We start from the raw sequence: 26416 nt of genomic DNA on the forward strand, positions 1-26416 counted from the left end.
AGATATCTATTACAGAGTATGTGCATAAGAAACACTTAATAGTGACACATGAGCAGAGAGCACAGTCACTATACTCTGGTCTGACAAATGTGTTTTTATCAGAGTACAATTTGTCATAGTGTCATATGTCACCAACATACAAATAAATAATAAAGTACTTTAAAGTTATTAATCAATTTTATTTGCAAGACATATATTTACATATATCTCTAGGGAAACAATTTGCATAAATCATCAAATACATCTACTAAAACAGATGTGCAATGCAGATCAATCAAGGCAGAAAATAAGCCTTTGAAAATTGCAATATGAATGTTGTGAAACTTAAAGGGACACTGAACCCAATTTTTTTCTTTTGTGATTCAGGTAGAACATGCAATTGTAAGCAACTTTCTCTTTTACTCCTATTATCAATTTTTCTTTGTTCTCTTGATATCTTTATTTGAAAAAGAAGGTATCTAAGCTTTTTTCTTGGTTCAGAACTTTGGACAGCACTTTTTTTATTGGTGGATTCATTTATCCACCAATCAGCAAGGACAACCCAGTTTGTTCACCAAAACTGGGCCGGCATCTAAACTTACATTCTTGCATTTCAAATAAAGATACCAAGAGAATAAACAAAATTTGATAATAGGAGTAAATTAGAAAGTTGCTTAAAATTTCATGATCTATCTAAATAACAAAAGAAAAAATTTGGGTTCAGAGTCCCTTTAAAGAAGAATTACATTGAACGTATAATTCTCCATAGAGAAGTCAAATGTTGTACATAAATAAGTTGCAAATTGCCTGACCAATCACTATAGTCTATATAGTACAAAGTGACTGCTTAGACAACTGTACGTGTTTATAAGATTTAATGTGTGCTTTAACAAATACACTCTTTATTTACATGTATCTATACTGTATACAAGGATCAAAAAGCTACTAGTCTACAGTTAAAATGTTACTACTCCACTCAGGTATAGAGATGGCATACATAATAAATATATAAATCAATCAATCAATATATTCATAAAATAGTACTAACAGACATATGTATACAGGAGAATATGAGGCCAGGTTATCAGCTAGAATATTTAGTGACTACCAGCATGTGGCAGACTGTATATATCTGTATATATCATTATTGATACATACTGGGAACATATATGAATATTTCTATGCTAGCAAAATATATATATTTTTTAAATACTTTATTTATTAAGAAGATCCAATACAAACATGACAATCAAGAGCCAGGATACAATTAATAGCAAAATATTTTATAAAGATGGTTTATCTATTTTTAAATTCACTAAATACACTTTTTCTATTATCAAATTTGCTTCATTATCTTGGTATTCTTTGATGAAAAAGCAAAATTACACCACTGGGAGCTAGCTGAAAACAATGGGTGAGCCAATGACAAGTGGCATATATGTGGTGCCACCAATCAGCAGCTAGCTCCCAGTACTGCATTGCTGCTTCTGAGCCTACCTAGGTATGCTTTTTAACAAAGGATACCAGGCGAACAAAGAAAATTATATTCCGGTAATTTGCTTAGTTCCCATGATATGATGTGTTGAAGAGATACCTAGGTAGGCGTCTGGAGCACTACATGGCAAGAAACAGTGCTGCCCTCTAGTGCTCTTGCAAGTGGACAACATTCTTTCAAAACTGATGCAATATAGTCCTCCAGAAATGGGCCGGTTCCTAAGCATGCTTTTCAACAAAGGATACCATGAGAATGAGCAAAATTTGATAATAGAAGTAAATTAGAAAGTTGATTAAAATTTCATGCTCAATCTGAATCATGAAAGAAAAAATTTGGGTTCAGTGTCCCTTTAAGGCTCTTAAAAAGGGGGAAAATGTATATATATCAGGAAAAAGGCATACATCGGTCTCACTGGAAAACATTTTACATTAAAGGGACATTAAACCCAATTTTTTTTCTTTCTTGATTCAGATGGAGAATACCATTTTAAACAACTTTCTAATTTACTTCTTTTATCTAAGTTGCTTCATTCTCTTGCTATTCTTTCCTGAATAGCATATCTAGATAGGCTCAGTAGCTTCTGATAGGTGGCTGCACAGAGATGACTCATGTGATTGGCTCACCAATGTGCATTGATGTTTCTTTAACAAACAATATCTAAAGATTGCAGCAAATTAGGTAATAGAAGTAAATTGGAATGCTGTTTAAAATTGTATTCTCTATCTGAATCATGCAAGAAATTTTTGGGGTTTAATGGCCCTTTAACTTAAAAATAGGCTATGCCCTTTCAGAATTTTTTTTAACTATTCCATAGATGTCACTGTATATATTTCTGCATGAAAGAGTTAAATGCTCCTTTTTATCTCTAACACAGTGGGCTAACAGGCAAATTGATTTTTTTTTCTCTATATGTACACTGAGCAGTCACAACTTGTTTATTTCACAAAAGCACTCACCAGGCTGTTTTTTTTCTCTCCATTAAAATGACTATTGTTGAGCAAAATTGCCATGAGCATACAGGTCAATATCAAGTACAGAAATGTAATACAGACGAGCTAGAAGTGTAGCGGAATGGTTTATTGAGAATCAAAAGAATAAACGCATTAGTATTTTTCCAGATTCCCAATAAATGCTAAGACGGAGAAGACAAATACCTGCTTTCTTCTGTTTACTAAACTATCGATTTGTTAAAAATATGTTTTCAAATAAAAACAATTATGTTCAAAAATGAAAAATAACTGTTCAAAATAAATATGTCAAAACCATGTAAAATTGTTGCTTTATTAACCCTTTGCGGTCCTTTGTCGGAATATATCCGACAACGGGTTTTAGCGCATGTGCTGAAATGTTGGATATATTCCGACTTTGCCGCTTTTGAATTTCACCGCTAAATAGCGACATCTAGCAGTGATTTGCTATTTAGCTGTGTCATTCAAAAATATTGGCGCGAAAAGTAAGACCTGCCGGTCGCATCAATTAAATATTTAAGAGACCGGAAAGGGTTAAAGAGACATAGGAGTTTTTTTCAGGCAGAAAAAAACTCTAATACATTAGAGCATTATATTATTGCACTGTTACCTGCATATAACTATGGGCTATATTACAAGTTGGGCACTGATGTTAGCGCACAATATTAAAATATGGCGTCCGCGTTAACGTGTGTGCATATTACAACAAACACAACATAAATACTTTAAAATTAACATAACACTCATGTATACACTATCTAATAAAAAATATTCATATAAATATGTATTTTAAAAAAAGATTAAAAGGGTTAAAAGATATATGATATATGACAAGGTATTTGAATGTAAAGTGATAGAACGTATTTATACCTACAAATACATGTGTATTTATGTGTTTATATATGTATATTTATACATATATACACATTTAAACACACACACATAAATATATATATATATATATATAAATATATATATATATATATATATATATATATATATACACACACACATACACACACTTTGAAACTCTTTCCACTCAAATACCCGAAAACAATAAAATTAAATTTTATTTAAAAAAAAATTCATACTGTGTTTAACTGGGTATTTACTGTTAATATTTCAAATTTCAATGTTCTTTACATAGGGGAAAAATGTTCTATGTATTTTTAGATATTCATATACTGTATATATATATATATATATATATATATATATATATATATATTTATATATATATATATATATATATCTGTATATATCTATAAATATATATATTATTATAGGCATATATTTTAAAAAAAAATACATTATATATATATATATATATATATATATATATATATATATATATGTAAAATAAAAAATATTTTTCTTCTATGTGAAGAACATTAGAATGTAAAATATTCAGAACTACCTTTGGGTTAGCGCAGTTGGTCTAATGCGTGTCAGGTTAGTGTGAGTGATAAATGTTAGGTTTCTTTCCAGTTTGTGCTCATCCAGTCTATAGAGAGAAGAAACTAGTGCTGTTGCAGTGTCTGAAGTCCTAAAGTTAGTATGTGTTGGCTTTCGCTCAAGCGCAAATATTTCAACTTGTAATACGCGCCCTAACCCATTAAAAGTTTACTTCTTGTGGTGTTTGCGTGTGAGCAAAAGCATCACTTGTAATCTTGCCCTATGTGTTTAATCCCTACAAAGAGGTTAAACACATATTGTCAGATCAAGAGAAGTAATGCACTACATGACTGGTGGTTAGTGGCTACACGTATATGCCAAAAGTCATTGGATCTGTTCAGCTATGGACCATTAGTGCTTTGGAGCTGAGTAACTGTGTTTAACTCCTTTCCAGGGGTTACACGTATAGCTATATGCAAGCAATGGAGTGCTCTAAGAGATAAGAACATATTCTTATTGCCTTTTATGTCTCTTTAATGGTTTAAAAAATGATTTGAGGGCTAGCTGGAAACAAATTTGTTCACTGCTCTAAGTGATCACTGTGTTGGCTACATAGGTTACAGCAAGCAAGTAAAATAAACAATGAATGTAAAGTAATCTAAAATTAACAGTGTGTGGAAGATAAAACTCCAAAACTATCACCTGCAGTGGACATAAAAGCCTCTACATGGTTTGTCTCTCATCAGAGAGACTTTCTCAAGATAATGCTTCAAATATACTACTGGAGCACTCATTTGACATCAGTGGATTTCACAGGATAGAGTCAAAGATGTATGTACTATCACATTGAAATTTTTGGGGACTTATTCATAGGACTCATATTATATACAAGTAAGATTGTTTTATTCTCCTGTGTTCCATACTGATTTAATTTATTTTTTAAGAGTTCTCTTTTATATATCAATGTGTTGCACACCACTAACCATTTAGTTTTTGGTATAGTGCAAAAAGTTTTCACTATATATGATTAAACATTTTATAATTAATTTAATCTCAAAGTGATTCATGTCCTTTTAATGCAGTAATAAAATAATACTAAAATTGTAATAGTTTAATACAAATTAAACTGTGCCAAAAATCAACTCCTATATAACTAGTTTTCTAAAATATTATTTACCATACTATTAATTCTTAAAATGATTAGACTGCTTATTGAATGGCCTATTTTTGTTCAAAGTTTAAAAACTTTACGTAAATAATTTCAACAAACATTACTCAAGAAATGAATTCTACTGCAAACCACCCATTGAAAGATTGTGTAAAATAGTTACAGATTGTTTATATGCATTTCCAAAAGTGTTTATTTTCTTGCACATATTAACGGTGTAATTAGGTATAAAATATTTTTAAGACACTTTTATCCCTGCTAAAAAAAATGACCCTCTGTCTCATTTAAACTCAAAACACATCACTCGCCTTTTACTTACGCTCCCCATCTGTCAACAAGTGCTTGTAATTTTATTACACTGTCCTGTAGTTTATGCAGAGTTGGTATTATTTTACAGAGTTCTGTTAATGGACTGGATAAATGGAAATGCTATTTAAACTAGCCTCCTGCTCCAACAAACACAGCTGCAACTGTACTACTATTTCTAAGCAAGTTTCTTGACCTGACCATGCGGTGCACTATAAGCCAGTCCAATGCGAAACCGGAGCAGACAGCAAAGAGAAAGTATAGTAGACCGCTGGCGGCGATCAGCCATGGCTAATCATAATTCATATACACTGAGCCTTCTTTTTCTTTCATATTGCTTTTAGGCAACAAAGCAAGCATGTGGCCCCATTCACTTGGCATCTCATTTACAACTAGAGGTCAAATGCTGCTTATTATGCACAGAAGCTAGAGAAGTCAGGCTGCACTCAATATTCATCAGAGCAAAACACAATTTTATAGGTCTCTAAAAATAAATAAATAAATAAATAAACAACAAGAAAAACTAATATTTTCCTTGCACATAGGTTTAATTGCTAAAATGTTTTATTGCTAACTACTAATTGCATTTAAGATCATTCATCCAAATAAAATATTAATATATTGTTTAATTAATTCATTAATGAAATAAATTAATTATAAAGTACTGCCAGATTCCATAGAGCTGGATGGTAAATTAAATTGAACAGCTATAAATGAACTCTTGATTAATTGAAAAGGACTATTGGACCCCTTTTTGCATTTACTTTTTTCCTTGTTGTTTACAATAAAGTGGAAGGTTTGTTTAACCCAAGTATTTTTCCTTTTTGCACTCATAATAAACTCACGCACTAATCAAGCAAATAACATGTTGCAGGGTCAGTATTTGGAAGTCTGCAGGACACCTTCTAGCCATTATCATAGGTAGGGGAAACTGCTACTCAGTGTTAAGTTATAGGAAAAGTGGGAACAATCAATAATAAAAAAGTAGTTGTTTTTTTTAATAAAATATATTATTGTAAATAAATCTCAGCAAAATACACGTTATGGAAATTTAGATATTTTTCCCACCTGACAAATCTTTCAATGTTTTACTAAATCTAAACTGTGTTTAAAATACTTAAATAGTGAATGTAAAGTTTCATGAATGAGTGCCCGGTTTTTAAAAATATAATTAAAAATAGGGGTACTTTCATTTATGAAACTTTACATTGCAGCATTTTTTTTTTAAATACCTTTTTGTTTAGCAAACAAAGACCGCAATCCGCCGCCCCCAGCTCCTCTGTACTTAGCACTTCAATGACGAAACCAGCTTCCTTGAATCACAGCGTGGCCTCACGAGATGGACGCTCCGTGGTGCACGCCACGATTGGAGGAAGCCAGTTTGCTAATTGCTGAGGTCAGTACAGAGGAGCTGAGGGCAGAGGATCGCGGTCTGTGTTTGCTAAAGAAAAAGGTAAGTATTTAAAAAAAAAAAAAAAAAAACGCTTCAATGTAACGTTTCATGAATGAAAGTGCCCCTGTTTTTTATAGTATTTTTAAAAAATGAGCACTTATTCATGAAACTTTACATTCACTTGAAGTAAATGTCAACTTTCACAAATGAAAGCCCTGTTTTTAAAAATACTATTAAAAACAGGGGCACTTTCATTCATGAAACTTTACATTGAAGCCGTTCTTTTAAAATACTTACCTTTTATTCCTAGCAAGCGTGGAACACCGGAGCAGCGATTCCTCCGCCACCAGGTCGTCTCCTCCAATAATGGCTTCCCCCCCAGAGCAAACATTGCCTGAGGCCACGTCATGATTGGAGGAAGCCGGATTCGTCATTTCTGAAGTAAGAAGAGACGTCCTGGGGGTGGAGGAATTGCTTCTCCGGGGTTCCACGCTTGCTAGGAATAAAAGGTAAGTATTTTAAAAGAATGGATTCAATGTAAACTTTCATGAATGAAAGTGCCCCTGTTTTTAATAGTATTTTTAAAAACAGGGCTTTCATTCGTGAAAGTTGACATTCACTTTAAAGCAACAGGCACAGAAAGCCAAAGGCAGCTACATGATTAACACAGCTATATTAACAGGGCAGTGTCAGTATTTGCCTGGGGCTAGCTAATGTAAGGAGCAAGTCCTGTAAGGTGGAGTAAGGAGTTCTCTTTGATATTTGGACTACAAATAATATAAGTACATATATTATAGTTTCATATTTATTATATGTACTTCCCAACTCAAATACTCCCAGAAAACCACTCTCTCACATTCCAAGCATATCAGTTTTCCCACATATTTTCCTGAGGTATCTCGTCCTACATATATTTGTCAAGTGAAATAAAAGTGATAAAAGGAAATGCTCTAATCTTAGAGCATTTTATTATTGACATATTGCTTGCAGATACAACTATGTGTTTAAAAGGACTCTAAAGTCAAAATTAAAGTTTCAAGATTCAGACAAAGTATGCAATTTAAAAAAAAAATCCAATATACTTCCAATATCAAAATGCGCTCATTCTTTTTATATGCACATATTCCGAGGCTCCAAATATTACTGAGCATGTGCAAAAGTGCTTAGTATATACTATATACATTTTGTAATTGGCTGATTGCAGTCACATGGAACAGGATAAGGAACAACTAGATTAACTTTAAAAGTTGCCAGAAAATATTCTACTGTTCATTTCATATTCAAAGTAAGTGCTTTTGCATTGCCTTTTTATTGTGTATTTGTCAGTTATTAAATTCTATTGAATGCAATGGTCATTAACCCTCAACTCCAGAATAATGTACTAATGGGAGATAGCTGAATAAATATGGTGAGCCAAAAACAAGGCGCATAGCCACCAATCACCAGTGGGTACACTGCTGTTGTCGAACCTATCTAGATATGCTTTCAAACAAAATGTTTGATAATAGGAGAAAACCACATGAAAGTTTAATTTTGAGTTTCACATCTTTCTAAAGTCATTTTTATATCTGTGTAATATATGTAAACAATTAAAATACCTATATAAAAAAAAAATTCAAATAATTTTAAATTGAAACTTTATTAATGATTTGCAAACTTATGTTAAAACCCTACTGTGTACCTTTAATAACCACTGCTGTAAGTGCTCTTTGTGGCAAATTAAAGAAAACCTAAGTTACAGAATTGGCTTTTGGCTTCTCTATAGAGCTTAGGACAAGCACAGGTTTTACACAAATACAAAAGGTGTTTAACGCACCTTTAAACCAGCTCTGATATAAACCTATATTGCAGCAGATCACTGTACCGCCGTCCTTCTAAAGCAAGTAAAAGGATCATGTCTAGCCTGCTTGTTCATTTGATGACTCTCTAGCCTATTACATGCAAAGTTAGTATCATTTACAAAAGGCAATTACACTTTCTAAAGGCTTTTTATAATGGTTTCATTGTTTTAATGGGAACACATAGGACCGGGCTAAGAAGGTGAAATCAGATCGCTTGGTTTAAGATTTACAATGTGTTATGGCAAATTACAAATGTTGTTCCTGTTCTTGTTTACCTCTTTTATGTTTAAAAGGAAAGTAGTTCTGTCTTTTCATTAAATGCCAGGAAATAGCTACCACACTGAAAAGTAAAGCATGTGTTTCTGCTTCTTAAAGGGGCAGTGTACTGTAAAATTGTATCCCCTTTAATTTGCTCTCAATTATCAATTTTACCTGCTGCAGTGAATTAAATTGTTCACAAATATCTAATTTACTTTTATTTTGGCATTTGAAATAGGTCCCTTTTTGCCTATGGTATCCCCACCTATACTTAAAATGTCAATACTTAAAGGGACATGAAACATAAAAATTGTCTTTCATAATTCAGATAGAGAATACAATTTTAAACAACTTTCCAGTTTACTTCTATTATTTTATTTGCTTTCTTCTCTTGTTATCCTTTGCTGAAAGGTTTCTCTAGGAAAGCTCAGGAGCAGCAAAGAACCTAGGTTCTAACTGCTGATTGGTGGCTGCATATATATACCTATTGTCATTGGCTCACCCATGTGTTCAGTTAGCAACCAGTAGTGCATTGCTGCTCATTCAACAAAGCATGCCAAGAATGAAGAAAAAATGATAATAGGAGTAAATTAGAAAGTTGCTTAAAATTGCATGCTCTGAATCAGGAAACAAAAAATGTGGGTTTCATATCCCTTTAAGTATTTGCTATAGAAATTGCACTCCCAGTGGGAGGAAGGAGAGATAAGTAATTAATTATTAGTTTTCAATTAGACAAGAAAAGAAAAGCTGTGGTGTCAAAGAACAAAGCCAGCTATTTAATTTACAAAAATAAGCCTAAATGAACAATTTCTCATATATTTTAAACTCTGCTGCTAGAATAACAAGTAATTGGAAACACATTAAAGGGAAACAATTTTACAGAACATTGTCCCTTTAAAGAGACATTAAAGTAATTTTTCTCTATATGCATCAGAAATGATAAGGACATTGTATTGTAAAAATGGTCTCCCCTTTAATGTATTTTAAATGATCCAATTTACCTGCTACAGTATATTAATCTATTTAGAAATATCTGCTTTACCTCTATAGTGTAATTTGAAATAGCTGGTTTTGCTTGTTGGATCCACCACCTATACTGAAAATTCCAGTACTGCAGTATTGGCTATAGAAAAGCTATGTAAACAAAAATCAGCAACAGAATTCAAGGTTGTTCCTGCAGCAGATTTACATTGCATTACATTACAAAGGTCTCTATACAAAAAAAAAAATGTCTTATATTCATTCAAAAATTTCATTTTGTTAAAAGAATTTGTATTATTTTGCAGTTCTGGAATATACTCCTTGAAAAGTGTTGAGTGCTGTTTATCTTATCTGCTTTGTTCGGGCCAATTAGGGAAATACTGTATAATAAAATTGTTGACATATCAAGCAAAGTTTAAATACATGTTCCTCTTAAATGGACAGTAAAGTCAAAAATAAAATGAATGGGTAGAAGATTCAGATAAAAAAAATACTTCTATTATCAAATATGCTTAATTGCCTTGGTATCCTTTGCTGAACAGTCAATTTAGGTCGGCTGATAAGAGTTCAGGAGTGTGCACAACGCGCTATCTTTCGAACCCTATGGCGGAAGTGTTTGCTATATTTGCAGCAATGTTGTACAAATTGCACGCGCTATCTGAATCACTTTAAAGGGATACTAAACCCAATTTTTGGCTTCCATGATAGAGCATGCAGTTTTAAGCAATTTTCTAATTTATTATTATCATTATTTTTATCAGGTATTTGTAGAGAACTAACAGATTCCGCAGCGCTAATTTACTTTTGTCGTTCTCTTCTATCTTTATTTGAAAAAGCAGGAATATAAGCTTAAGAGCCGGCCCATATTTGGTTCAGCACCTGGGTAGCGCTTGCTAATTGGTGGCTAAATGTAGCAAACCAATCAGCAAGCTCTACCCAGGTGCTGAACCAAAAATGGGCCGTCTCCTAAACTTACATTCTTGCATTTTCAAATAAAGATAGCCAGAAAAGGAAGAAAAAATAATAAAAGGAGTAAATTAGAAAGTTGCTTAAAATTGCATGCTCTATCTGAATCATGAAAGACAAACTTTGGGTTTAGTATCCCTTTAAGGGATGTTAAATAAAGATTTTGTGTGGCAACTATCATAGTATTATTAAGCTACATTCTTAATCATAATGTATTTGAAAACCATGGATGTTCTTTCGATAGATATTAGTTTAATGGTCAGCAAAGCAATAACCCTAAGGAAACCGAATGGCACAGATATCACAGATTTATGTACTTTTTCATAAACATCATTTTCATTCATCTGAAATCTTTTAACTGGTGAAAAGCATTCTGGAACGTCAGAGGACAAGTCAATTCAAGGAATACATTGCAAAATATCTACATGCAAAAATAGATATTTTCAAGCACGAAAAACTGTGATTGTCTTAGCAACATGTCACTATTTTGCAGTCCATAGACAAATCTCTTGAAACGCCTCTGTATACATTCATTATGTTTCCATTACTGTAGTTAATTAGGTGCATATATCTCAGTTTTTGGAAATAAACTATAGGAAAGTAAAAAATGTATTGTATTATTTTTGTATTTAAATATAATGTATTTAAAGAAATTTCACTTTGGGTTTAATGTCTCTACAAGCGTCTTCTCTTGTGACCTTTCTACATAAACGTATATCTAATACAGACATATACCTTTAAATTTCCAGATATTCATATTAAAGCACCCATGCTCAAAACTGTATCCGTTTTTTTCTTCTTTTCTTTTTTAACTACCTGTTTTAGCAACATTTTTGATGTTAACCTTTGTCCTGTATTTTCAATTGTCACAGAAAGGAATGCAGATAAAGATCTGTAAAAGGACATCTGGAGATTCAAAGGTGAATCCAGCCATAAATCATCATTACGTTATTCTCCAAAAATGAAAATTCTAAAGCTTTTCCAAAATGTTCAGAAAAAAATGCATTTCCCTAATTAAATATCACTATAGTTAACACGTCAGGAGAAAAAAATGACTAAAGTCAGGAGAGAAAAAAATAAAAAAGGCCTAAGCACTGGTGCAATGCAAATGTCACGCAAGGCTCACATATTAATCTATCACGGTTCTATCAGTCTTTTTGTCTGGTAAGTGTAGTAAGGCAGAAGAAAGCGCATTGCAGAGCAGATCATTTCTTACTATTAGGTAAGTCACCTCTGCTACTAATACACAGGGAGGAATAAAATATAGAGCAGAAACATAATTATGCATCTTAAAAAAGTGCATAGGTCCCCATAGGGAGTAAAAAGCCTGCAAGAAACATTGTTTTTTTTAATCCAAATAATGTCCCATTCAGATAATTTTACTATATATTTACATTATTATTTCTACCATTGCAAACTAACATATAATCCAGTAATTGTGTCCATATACTGTAACTATACAAAATATAACTAATTTTAACAATTATATTACATTTAAACAACCTTTCAACATACTCTAAAAGCATGTTCATTCTTTTAATTTTCTAGTTTTTTTTCTAAAGAGCATTTTTTGTATTCTCTCTCTCTCTCTCTCTCTCTCTCTCTCTCTCTCTCTATATATATATATATATATATATATATATATATATATATATATATATATATATATACAGTATATATATATATATATATATATATATATATATATATATCATTAAATATAGTATTTTTATAGTTACTTACAGTCTGTAAAGTTTTGGAGTTCCCAGAAAAAGCAACTCAGGAAAGACTTGAAGATTGTTTCTGTTTAGCCGTCTAAAAAAAAAGAAGAAACACAAATCAATATTACTCATACACATTACAACATAGAACAGTATTTAAATAAATTCAACTAAAATTATTTTGTAGGAATGCAAAATTGGAATGACCATTTAATTGCTTATTAAAATCTTATGTTATACATACACTTTCCTATACAACTATAAAATAAAACGAACAATTTTTGTTGTAAATGAGAGGTAAATTTATGTTAACGTGTGTCCAAAGTCAGTCTGCACAGAACAATAACAAGGAAATCATAAACTGGGTTTTAATTTAAACTTATCCATTCAAACACACATCTAAAAAATATAGTGATAACAAAATTTATATATAATTTACATAACCCACACTATACTTCAGAGAATGGCTTGTTCCTGAAAAATCCAAAGGATTCTTGGATGGAAATGTACTATAAACAATATGATGAAGTACAGTAGCAAAAGCCTTAGTAAAACTTAGTAGTTGAGCACATTCTGAATTCAGCAGATTATTTAATTTATACGTTTTATTGCTAAGAAAAGAAACAACATTCAATAATTGCTGCAAAGAAAGAGGCATGGGAAAAATAAACAGCCTTTCTACTTTGGAATTTGTGAAAAGGTCTTGAGAGGGTTTCTCACCATAATATAAAATGAGAACCCAGTCTCCTCTACATAATGCACAGTTATATGATTCTGATCCAGGTGAATGTAACAAGGTAACCTTTTAATTTCTGGGGCCATTTTGGATTTTTTTTTAATAATCACAGTGATACAGAAAACAAAATCTATATTATTTTCAATAAAAAATGTATATACAAGTCAATTGAACGTCACTTTCATGAAATAAATGGCAGTACTTATCCATGCCCACCTACAAAAACAAAACTACATACACAAACCAAAGAATATAACCAAATCACAAAATTCAGAGATTTGTAGCTACCCCTTATCAAAATGGCGAATTGCGAGATCAGCGCCATTGAAATAAATGCACCTGCTTCTACCTTGTAACTGGTAAAGGGACATTACGGTCAAAATTTCAATGCACATAGATGAATTACATCTTTGAATAGAAACATATTTACAATATACATGTATTGGCAAAATTCTAGTAAACGTTATCAGAGTTTTAGTGTTAGCATTTTTCTCTGCATGTATAGTTAGATATATAGTTATGTTATTTTAAATAACAGCTATAGCTTTTATTAGAATCATTTTTGCTAATGCAACTATATTACAAAAATGCTTCTTTTCAAAACTGAAATGCATCCATGTGGATACCAATTTTGACTGGAATGTCCCTTTAACTTTCTGTGGCATAGAAGATTAACATCAAAAATACCAGTATCACAAAAGTGTTTTAAAACCAGAACCAAACAAATAAAAACTAAATAAAAACACTCCACTCTAGAACATGCACAAAAGAAAGCTTGAAAAAAGTCTAATCATCTTTCATATAGTCATACATAACCGCAAGATGATATACTTCAACACTGCCAATTAGTTCTTTCTAAATCCCACATGCTAAGTTGTCATTTAGTTGAGAAATCCTGACCATACATCAAGAACACCCAGAATATTCAAATTCAGCCTCTTTTTCTCAACTGCAAGATTGCAGAGGCAAATTTAGCTCTATCCAGCGAAAAAGTACTTCAACATAATAAAACAGGCATGCAAATATTAAAAAATTACGCGCATTAACAGATCCTGTTTTTCAAATGTATTTTCTAAGGTTTGCTGTTATATTTATAGTTTTTCAAGGGGGTTCACATTTGCTGTGTGAGATAATATGTATTGGGCTTTTTAACACAACTATAGATGTTCCCACTGGCTATTGGCTACAAAAGATGAGTGAACTAAGTCTCAAGGAATTTTGAACATGGTCTCTCCTAAATAGCGAGAACCTTCAGCAGCATAGCAAGCATCTATGAATCTTTTCCACTGGATCCTCCCCCCATAGAGTACATGGAAGATCCTGTTGTAGAATATTAAACAAAAACATTATACAATTTAAAGGGATATAAAGCAGTCTGTTTCATTGTTGCAATAAAAAAAATAAAAAAAACACTAAGAAGAGGATTAATAGAAATAATTGCAATATGTATTATTCATAATTTTAAAAGGAATTTTATATTTTATTTATTTTTAATTAAACTTCTTTGGTGAAGGGTCCAATACTTCCTGTCACTACCCCACAAGGGGGCTGTTGTCTCTATGGGAAGGCAATGGGACAGCTTTTCCTTTAAAATGTTGCTAGGAGACACCTATATTAGCTGTAGTCTTTTTATTGCCCATGCTCAGAAGAAGACATCTGCTGCAAAAAACATGTGACAGTAGAACTTATGTTCTGTAATGGTAGCTCTGTTATCTAGCTGCAGACAGTCGCTACACTGATAATTTGTAAGTGGTAATTTAACAGGAAAACAGGTAAATTGTTTGCCGTTTTTTTAACAATCTGTTTCTTTTTATGTTAACTCTGATTTATCAAATTTGTTTTTACGAAAGGAGCACTGTTTCATAACCCTTTAAGGAACTAGGGCATCAAATAAAAAGTATTGAAGAGTATACATGTCTTAGCTTGAATTAATTTGATCTGCATACTTAAGTGACATAGTACTCACATTGTTCTATCAAGCAAATAATAGAGGTTCATTTATACATGTGGAAAAATTATGTGGAAGGATTATGTGGAAGGACACAGTTTATTAAGGAATAAAAACCTTTTTTTATTCATAGATTGCCCCTGGAAAATATGGAGAAGCTGGTGCATACAATACCCATGTACCTTACTGTTAATCTAAAACGTTGTGCGTGAATATCACTTGCCTTCTTTTTATGTTCTGAGCTGAGACCAACACCAGCAAATGGAAAAGGCTCAAAAATCAACATTAATATATAAGGATGATTTTGATTAAATAAATATAATTATTTCATATTTTTTTAAAAACATGTTACTTTCTGTAGAATATCAATTTGTAGGGATGGTAAACAGTTTGAGATTTTAATATAAAACATTTAATTATGTGTAGTAAAAAAACAACTACTTAGAAATATACTTTAAATGTTTATTTGGCCTCATTTTCTTGAAATGTAAATCTGAAAATTGTGGGTTTTCTAGTTTTGAGAGTTGGAGGCGCAGGCTTCACATGCCTAACCATTTCACATATCTGTCCCTATAATTGGCTTCAGCAGAGATGATAAGATAAGGGACTGCAAAACATTGGCTATTTTGCTAACAAAATGACAGTGGCTAGCTGTTTGGTTCCTCAAAAAAAAAATGTGGGTGTTGTTTGGCTACTGAGAAACAATGATTGCAAATAAGGTGTTAATGCATTTAAAAAAATCAGTCACCTATTATGTTAATTCACTTAAAGAATGAAAGTATCTTGCAATTTCAATGTGTTTACCGCCTCTGTTAATATGGCAGAACTTGCTAAATTAGATCAATCAACACTCCTTTCCAATATTCTCTCCAAAGTAAAAGCACTCCAAATAAGCAAATAATGGGTTTCAGCTCCTTTCCAGCATTTTTCCTATACCTCTGAGGCTCCACTACTACTTTCGTAGAATCCAATTCACCTGGGCAGGCTTGTATTTACCAAAAATTTACTGGCATCCTCTATGTATGTTGCATCTGTGTAGATTACTCGATCGGCATGGGAAAAAGTCATGTTTAACTTGTGACGTCACTAGTTGCCGAGAGTTACGATGAGCTGTGCTGTTATACATTTCAAGAGTAACCTGAATACAATGTAGCAACAGCCATTGCAATTTATTCTTTATCTTTGTCTTCTTACCCTTCATTTACCACGTAAACTCCTCAGGGTTAGAGTAAATGTCAGCACTTATCAGCAAGAAGTTAGTGATAGTCTTTATCTTTGTCTTCTTACCCTTCATTTTCGTCAACGCGTTTCACCACTTTATGCTTTCTGTCATTTTTGTGTCTATTCAGCTGTGAACATTTATCTCCTTAATATGTTGATATGTTATCAAGGAGATAAATGTTCACAACTGAATAGACACAAAAAGTGACAGAAAGCACAAAGTGGTGAAACGCGTTGATGAGACTATCACTATCTCCTTGCTGATAAGTGCTGACATTTACTATAACCCTGAGGAGTTTACAGGGAAATGAAGGGTAAGAAGACAAAGATTAAGATTAAAGGGACACTGAACCCAATTTTTTTCTTCCATGATTCAGATAGAGCATGCAATTTTAAGCAACTTTCTAATTTACTCCTATTAACAAATTTTCTTCATTCTCTTGCTATCTTTATTTGAAAAAGAAGTAATCTAAGCTTTTTTGGGGGTTCAGAACTCTGGATGAATTTATCTACCAATCAGCAAGAACAACCCAGGTTGTTCACCAAAATTGGGCCTTCATCTAAACTTAGATTCTTGCATTTCAAATAAAGATGCCAAGAGAATGAAGAAAATTTGATAATAGGAGTAAATTAGAAAGTTGCTTAAAATGTTATGCTATATCGGAATCACAAAAGAAAAAATTTGGGTTCAGTGTCCATTTAAATTGCAATGGTCGTTGCTACATTGTATCCAGGTTACACTTGAAACGTATAACAGCAAAGCCCATCATAAATCTCAGCAACTAGTGACATCACGAGTCACACGTGACTTTTCCCCATGCCAATCAAGTAATCTACACAGACGCAACATATAGAGAGGACGCCAGTAAGTTTCTGGTAAATACAAGCCTGCCCGGGTGAATTGGATTCTACGAAAGTAGTAGTGGAGCCTCAGAGGTATAGGAAAAACAATGGAAAGGAGCTGAAAACCATAAGTCTGGTTGTACAAGAACACAGCTGGTAAGCTACCTCATTTTTCTGAAAACCCATATGCTGAAGTGCATCCATATTTCTCTAAATCCATATTGATCTGAGTTCTTTAAAGTGACTTCCAACAGCATGATCTCTCGCATCTAATGTGCATATAAAACAAAGCAGCGCTATCTCCCACATCTAAGGTGCATATTAAGCATAACTGCTACTTGTGGATATTGTAAAGAATATTGCGGATATGCCAATATCTCTTCACCTACTTATGTAAGCTATTGACCGATACTAAGATCTTTATTCTATGGTTTATTGTGTGTTAAACTTGTAAAAATACTGTGTAGATAATTTGTGGATGTTTTAGGCCAACATATATTCTGCAGTTACACAGTTATAACTACTATTCTAAAGGGAGACGTCCCTGAATATATTTACTAAAGATTTTATTTGAATTTCTAAATTTGTGCAAGCATTATATATCTATATGAATATACCGTATAATAAATGTATCCAAATTTGTATCTAACTCATCCTCCTGGTATCCATGCTTTTTTAGCACTCCATCTCAGCAACTTTTACTTTGTATTTATATATTTTTTATTTATCTATTTGGGAAGAGATACATTTAGACGGAGCCAAGGATCCCTTAATTTAATCAATATAATTATTTTACATTTGTTTTGTTCATCAGCCCCTGGATACTGTATAGCAAGAGAGCATATGAGTTTTTCTTCATCAGCTCTTGGATAATGTATAGCAAGAGAGCATATGAGTTTTTATTTATCAGCCCCTGGATACTGTATAGCAAGAGAGCATATGAGTTTTTGTTCATCGGCCCCTGGATACTGTATAGCAAGAGAGCATATGAGTTTTTCTTCATCAGCTCTTGGATACTGTATAGCAAGAGAGCATATAAGTTTTTATTTATCAGCTCTTGGATACTGTATAGCAAGAGGGATCATGAGTTTTTGTTCATCTGCCCCTAGATACTGTATAGCAAGAGAACATATGAGTTTTTGTTCATCAGCCCCTGGATACTGTATAGCAAGAGAGCATATGAGTTTTTGTTCATCAGCCCCTGGATACTGTATAGCAAGAGAACATATGAGTTTTTATGTATCAGCTCTTGGATACTGTATAGCAAGGGAGCATTAGTTTTTCTTTATCAGCCCCTGGATACTGTATAGCAAGAGAACATATGAGCTTTTATTTATCAGCTCTTGGATAATGTATAGCAAGAGAACATATGAGTTTTTATTTATCAGCCCCTGGATACTGTATAGCAAGAGAGCATATGAGTTTTTGTTCATCGGCCCCTGGATACTGTATAGCAAGAGAGCATATGAGTTTTTCTTCATCAGCTCTTGGATACTGTATAGCAAGACAGCATCATTTTTTATTTATCAGCTCTTGGATACTGTATAGCAAGAGAGATCATGAGTTTTTGTTCATCAGCCCCTGGATACTGTATAGCAAGAGAACATATGAGTTTTTGTTCATCAGCCCCTGGATACTGTATAGCAAGAGAGCATAGGAGTTTTTATGTATCAGCTCTTGGATACTGTATAGCAAGAGAACATATGAGTTTTTAATTATCATCTCTTGGATAATGTATAGCAAGAGAACATATGAGTTTTTATTTATCAGCCCCTGGATACTGTATAGCAAGAGAGCATATGAGCTTTTAATCATCAGCTCTTGGAAACTGTATAGCAAGAGGGCATGAGTTTTTATTTATCAGCTCTTGGATACTGTATAGCAAGAGAGCATATACGTTTTTATTTATCAGCTCTTGGATACTGTATAGCATATGAGTTTTTCTTCATCAGTCCCTGGATACTCTACAGCAAGAAAGAATATGAGTTTTTGTTCATCAGCCCCTGGATACTGTATAGCAAGAGAGCATTAGTTTTTCTTTATCAGCTCTTGGATACTGTATAGCAAGACAGCATAATGTTTTATTTATCAGCTCTTGGATACTGTATAGCAAGAGAGCATATACGTTTTTATTTATCAGCTCTTGGATACTGTATAGCAAGAGAGTATATGAGTTTTTGTTCATCAGCCCCTAGATACTGTATAGCAAGAGAGCATATGAGTTTTTATTTATAAGCTCTTGGATACTGTATAGCAAGAGAGCATCATTTTTTATTTATCAGCTCTTGGATACGGTATAGCAAGAGAGCATATGAGTTTTTGTTCATCAGCCCCTGGATACTCTATAGCAAGAGAACATTAGTTTCTCTTTATCAGCTCTTGGATACTGTATAGCAAGAGAGCATATGAGATTTTATTTATCAGCTCTTGGATACTGTATAGCAAGAGAGCATAATTTTTTTATTTATCAGCTCTTGGATACTGTATAGCATGAGAGCATATGAGTTTTTGTTCATCAGCCCCTAGATACTGTATAGCAAGAGGGCATGCATTTTTTCTTTATCAGCTCGTGGATACTGTATAGCAAGAGGGCATGAGTTTTTGTTTATCAGCTCTTGGATACTGTATAGCGAGAGAGCATGTGAATTTTTATTAATCAGCCCTTGGATACTGTATAACAAGAGAGAATTTGCAGAATTTAAATGCATTATGTTCATTTGACAATGCTGCTTACTAACATTTGATAAACTTCCCATAGTTTTAGATCTGCAAAATCAGATGCAATGAAGTTGACCTCAGAACAAGCGTTTGATCACTACATTCAAACATTATGCCTTAATAAAGTAAAGATTGGCTAGTCTTTCACTTGGGAACCTAACTAAACTGTCTACCCATACTTTTTCACAGTCTGCACTAGCATGAGTATAAAAAGAAGTATATTTGTAATGTATCTTCAGGTTGCCTTAGAAATGGTACTGAATTCCAGATTCTCACGGAGATGAATTGGTTGCCAGATAACAATGTCCTTCCATCAGATGGAGTTGGCAGTTGTAAACAAAAGGGATTCACTCGGCTTTTCCTCACAAATATGAAATATTTACTTTTAGACAACAGCTGGAGACTGGTATAAAAGAACTGCATATATATCTAGGTTTTTGTTTAAAATGAAAATATTCTATTCTCCCTTCTCAGACTTTGGCTTCAAGAAAAAGCTAATAAAAGACAAAGAAATCAATGACCCTATTACATTAAATACTAGTGTAAAGTTGATTCATCAAATCAAATTAAAGGGATAGGAAATTCAACATTAAACTTGCAAGAATCAGATCAAGCATGCAATTTTAAGACACTTTTAAAATCACTTCTATTTTCAAATGTGCTTTGTTCTCTTGGTATCTATTGTTGAAAATGAATACGCACATATCCTACACTAGTGGGAGCTAGCTGATAATTAGTGCCTGTATACATTTGTCTTTTGTGATTGGCTAACTATATGTGTTCAGCTAGCTGCCAGTGTTGCAATGATGTTCTTCCTTAGAGGATAACAAGAGAATAAAGCAAATTTAATAATAAAAGTACATTTGAAAGTTGTTTAAAATTGCATGTTCTATCCCAATCATGAATTACATTTTTGGGGTTTTGACAATTTCTATTTGCCTATTAATTGAATCTATCAGATTCCAATAAAGGAATTCAGGCAGAAGAAAAAAATTACTTATGAAGTGATTCAAGTATTAGAAACATCAATGTAATTAAGAAAAAAATGAATGAAACTCTAGTACAATTTATTGTGGGGGTTGATAAAGCTATACAGGCCCATTTATCAAGCTCCGTACGGAGCTTGAAGGGCCGTGTTTCTGGCGAGTCTTCAGACCGCTGCTCCATAACCCTGTCCGCCTGCTGCGAATACGATCGGGTTGATTGACACCTCCCTGCTGGCGGCCGATTGCCCGCGAGTCAGCAGGGGGTGGCGTTGCACCAGCAGCTCTTGTGAGCTGCTGGGGCAATGTTAAATGCAGAGAGCGTATTGCTCTCCGCATTTAGCGAGGTCTTGCGGACCTGATCCGCACTGTCGGATCAGGTCCGCAAGACCTTTGATAAATTGGGGCCATAGAGTCAAGTCAGGATAACTACTATTTAATGTCTAGTTAGCTTTACTGATGATAGAAAAGATCACAAAACACCAGGCACAAGGTCTTGTAATCAACTAATAACTGCAAACTGATGCCTTGTTAATTGCCCCAAATGTTACTTAGTATGTTCAGCCTCGTATGCACAGTGTTTTTAGACTAAAACAGAAGAAATTGCCTCCCACCTGAAAACTAGGAATGAACAGATTGGGATTTGTATTCTGAAGTCTTGCAACAAACCTAGGTTGCCCCACATTGTTTAAAATAAGGTCCTCTGTGCATTGTAGGGGAACTGTTTGTTTTTGTCCTTAGTAATCCTACTGTAGTACGCTACTACACTTGGTATTCTTTGTTGAAAGCTAAACCTAGGTAGGCTCATATGCTAATTTCTAAGCTCTTGAGGCCGCCTATTATCTCAGTGGATTTTGACACACTCATCTGCCATATTAAAGAGGCCATCTACACCAGCATTTTTATTGTTTAAAAAGTTATATAATCTCTTTTTTACCCATTCGCTAGTTTTGCATAACCAACACGGTTATAGTAATATACTTTTTTACCTCTGTGATTTCTTTGTATCTAAGCCTATACAGACTGCCCCTTATCTCAGTGCTATTTACAGACTTGCGTTTTAGCTAATTAGTGAATAACTCCAAGGGAGTAAGCACAATGTTTTCTATATGGTACACATATGGACCTAGTAGTGTCTTGCTGTGAAAAGCTATTAAAATGCACTGAGATAAAGGTGGCCTGCAGGTGCTTAGAAACAGAAATTTTGAAGTTTAAATTTTATAAAGTATATTAATATAACAATGTTGGTTGTGCAAAGCTGGGGACTGGGTAGTAAAGGCGTTATCTATCTTTTTAAACAATAACATTTTTGGAGTAGACTGTCTCTTTAAAAGATAGAAACAGTTTTCCCCAAATACACCTATATTAAAGGGATACTGAACCCAATGTTTTTATTTTGCGATTCAGATAGAGCATGCAATTTTAAGCAACTTTCTAATTTACTCCTATTATGACATGTTCTTCGTTCTCTTGCTATCTTCATTTGAAAAAGAAAGTCAAGAATCCTGGATAGCACTTGTTTATTGGTGGATGAATTTATCCACCAATCAGCAAGGCCGGCATCTAAACTTACATTCTTGCTTTTCAAATAAACATACCAAGAGAATGAAGAACATTTGCTAATAGAAGTAAATTAGAAAGTTGCTTAAAATTGCATGCTCTAGCTGAATCACAAAAGAAAAAATTTGGGTTCAGTGTCCCTTTAACAAAAATGCTTCTAGTAAGAGTTAAAGGGACAGTTTAGACAAAATTAAAGGGACACTCAAGTCAAAATTAAAAATTCATGATTCAGATAGAGCAGACAATTTTAAACAACTTTGAAATTTACTTACATTAACAAGATATGCACAGTATTTTTTTATTTACACTTTTTGAGCCACCAGCTCCTACTGAGCATGTGCAAGAATTCACAGAATATACGTATGAGCACTTGTGATTGACTGATGGTTGTCACGTGATACAGGGGGAATGGAAATAGACATAACTACTATTAATTTGAAGTTCAGACTCAGACTAAGTTCTATTACATTGTCTTGTTTATCATGCATTTATTGATTATGAAAATCTATGTATTTATCATATATGTGGTAAAAAAGAAATGAGGAAGATCTCTCTTCCAAATGAAGGGTCCTATTACTGGAATTTAGTGTGGCATGGAATTTTGAAATGTTTCAAATAAGTTTGCTTCTGCCCTGAAGGTTAACTCCTTTAACCCCTTAATGACCAAGGACGTACGCCACACGTCCTCAAATAAAATACAGTTAATGACCGAGGACGTGTGGCGTACGTCCTTGGTCTGGAAAGCAGCTGGAAGCGATCGTGCTAGCTTCCAGCTGCTTTCCGGTTATTGCAGTGATGCCTCGATATGGAGGCATCCTGCAATAACCCTCCTTGGCCATCCGATGCAGAGAGAGCCACTCTGTGGCCCTCTCTGCACCGGACATTGGTGGCCAGTATCGTTGGTGGTTGGGAGCAAGTCTGGGAGGCGGGTGGGCGGCCATCGATGTGCCGAGTGGAGGGAAGGGGGGCGGGATCGGGGGCGGAACCATCGGGAGCGCGCACGGGAGCGCGCGCGTGCACGGGGGGGAGGCGGGCAGGCGCGTGCATGGGGCGGGAGCGGGAGGGAACCGCTACACTACAGAAAAATAAAGCTGTTAAAAGTTAAAATAAAAAGTTTTAAAAAGTTAGAAATAAACAGATAAGGGATCTGGAAGGGGTGGGGGGTTGGTCTTGGTGTGGGGGGGGGGAAGCTACACTACAGAAAAGGGCATTTTTTTTTTTAAAAAAGGCACATTTGTTACTAAACTGGGTACTGGCAGACAGCTGCCAGTACCCAAGATGGCGCCCATTAAGGCAGAGGGGGAGGGTTAGAGAGCTGTTTGGTGGGGGATCAGTGAGGTTGGGGACTAAGGGGGGATCCTACACAGGAGCTTATGTAAATATGCCAAAAAAAAACCAAAAAAAAGCCCAAGTATAGCTTTTATTTTAGTACTGGCAGAGTTTCTGCCAGTACTTAAGATGGCGGGGACAATTGTGGGGTGGGGGAGGGAAGAGAGCTGTTTGGGAGGGATCAGGGGGTATCATGTTTCAGGTGGGAGGCTGAGCTCTACACTAAAGCTAAAATTAACCCTGCAAGCTACATAATTAACCCCTTCACTGCTAGCCATAATACACGTGTGAAATGCAGCGACATTTGGCGGCCTTCTAATTACCAAAAAGCAACGCCAAAGCCATATATGTCTGCTATTTCTGAACAAAGGGGATCCCAGAGAAGCATTTACAACCATTTGTGCCATAATTGCACAAGCTGTGTGTAAATGATTTCAGTGAGAAACCTAAAATTGTGAAAAATTTAACGTTTTTTTTAATTTGATCGCATTTGGCGGTGAAATGGTGGCATGAAATATACCAAAATTGGCCTAGATCAATACTTGGGGTTGTCTACTACACTACACTAAAGCTAAAAGTATCCCTAAAAGCTCCATACATGCTCCATAATTAACCCCTTCACTGCTGGGCATAATACACGTGTAGTTTGCAGTGGCATTTAGCAGCCTTCTAATTACTAAAAAGCAACGCCAAAGCCATATACAGGGAGTGCAGAATTATTAAGGCAAGTTGTATTTTTGAGGATTAATTTTATTATTGAACAACAACCATGTTCTCAATGAACCCAAAAAACTCATTAATATCAAAGCTGAATAGTTTTGGAAGTAGTTTTTAGTTTGTTTTTAGTTATAGCTATTTTAGGGGGATATCTGTGTGTGCAGGTGACTATTACTGTGCATAATTATTAGGCAACGTAACAAAAAACAAATATATACCCATTTCAATTATTTATTTTTACCAGTGAAACCAATATAACATCTCAACATTCACAAATATACATTTCTGACATTCAAAAACAAAACAAAAACAAATCAGTGACCAATATAGCCACCTTTCTTTGCAATGACACTCAAAAGCCTGCCATCCATGGATTCTCTCAGTGTTTTGATCTGTTCACCATCAACATTGCGTGCAGCAGCAACCACAGCCTCCCAGACACTGTTCAGAGAGGTGTACTGTTTTCCCTCCGTGTAAATCTCACATTTGATGATGGACCACAGGTTCTCAATGGGGTTCAGATCAGGTGAACAAGGAGGCCATGTCATTAGATTTTCTTCTTTTATACCCTTTCTTGCCAGCCACGCTGTGGAGTACTTGGACGCGTGTGCTGGAGCATTGTCCTGCATGAAAATCATGTTTTTCTTGAAGGATGCAGACTTCTTCCTGTACCATTGCTTGAAGAAGGTGTCTTCCAGAAACTGGCAGTAGGACTGGGAGTTGAGCTTGACTCCATCCTCAACCCGAAAAGGCCCCACAAGCTCATCTTTGATGATACCAGCCCAAACCAGTACTCCACCTCCACCTTGCTGGCGTCTGAGTCGGACTGGAGCTCTCTGCCCTTTACCAATCCAGCCACGGGCCCATCCATCTGGCCCATCAAGACTCACTCTCATTTCATCAGTCCATAAAACCTTAGAAAAATCAGTCTTGAGATATTTCTTGGCCCAGTCTTGACGTTTCAGCTTGTGTGTCTTGTTCAGTGGTGGTCATCTTTCAGCCTTTCTTACCTTGGTCATGTCTCTGAGTATTTCACACCTTGTGCTTTTGGGCACTCCAGTGATGTTGCAGCTCTGAAATATGGCCAAACTGGTGGCAAGTGGCATCTTGGCAGCTGCACGCTTGACTTTTCTCAGTTCATGGGCAGTTATTTTGCGCCTTGGTTTTTCCACACGCTTCTTGCGACCCTGTTGACTATTTTGAATGAAACGCTTGATTGTTCGATGATCACGCTTCAGAAGCTTTGCAATTTTAAGAGTGCTGCATCCCTCTGCAAGATATCTCACTATTTTTGACTTTTCTGAGCCTGTCAAGTCCTTCTTTTGACCCATTTTGCCAAAGGAAAGGAAGTTGCCTAATAATTATGCACACCTGATATAGGGTGTTCATGTCATTAGACCACACCCCTTCTCATTACAGAGATGCACATCACCTAATATGCTTAATTGGTAGTAGGCTTTCGAGCCTATACAGCTTGGAGTAAAACATGCATAAAGAGGATGATGTGGTCAAAATACTCATTTGCCTAATAATTCTGCACTCCCTGTATGTCTGCTATTTCTGAACAAAGGGGATCCCAGAGAAGCATTTACAACCATTTAAGCCATAATTGCACAAGCTGTTTGTAAATAATTTCAGTGAGAAACCAAAAGTTTGTGAAAAAATTAGTAAAAAAGTGAACGATTTTTTGTATTTAATCGCATTTGGCGGGGAAATGGTGGCATGAAATATACCAAAATGGGCCTAGATGAATACTTTGGGATGTCTACTAAAAAAAATATATATACATGTCAATGGATATTCAGAGATTCCTGAAAGATATTAGTGTTCTAATGTAACTAGTGCTAATTTTGAAAAATAATGGTTTGGAAATAGCAAAGTGCTACTTGT

At 34.4% G+C, this 26416-nt stretch overlaps 1 protein-coding gene across 1 annotated transcript in view; it reads right to left on the reverse strand.

Moving 5' to 3' along the window:
• The window catches only part of SLIT2 (slit guidance ligand 2), a 493710-nt gene that overhangs the window by 456520 nt on the left and 10774 nt on the right, over window positions 1-26416 (reverse strand). Inside the window, exon 4 of the mRNA XM_053704101.1 lies at window positions 12494-12565. Within this exon, the coding sequence (XP_053560076.1) occupies window positions 12494-12565 (72 nt within the window). The remainder of the gene's footprint in view (window positions 1-12493; window positions 12566-26416) is intronic.

This window comes from Bombina bombina, chromosome 2, assembly GCF_027579735.1.
Source record: "Bombina bombina isolate aBomBom1 chromosome 2, aBomBom1.pri, whole genome shotgun sequence".
Classification (NCBI taxonomy): domain Eukaryota; kingdom Metazoa; phylum Chordata; class Amphibia; order Anura; family Bombinatoridae; genus Bombina; species Bombina bombina.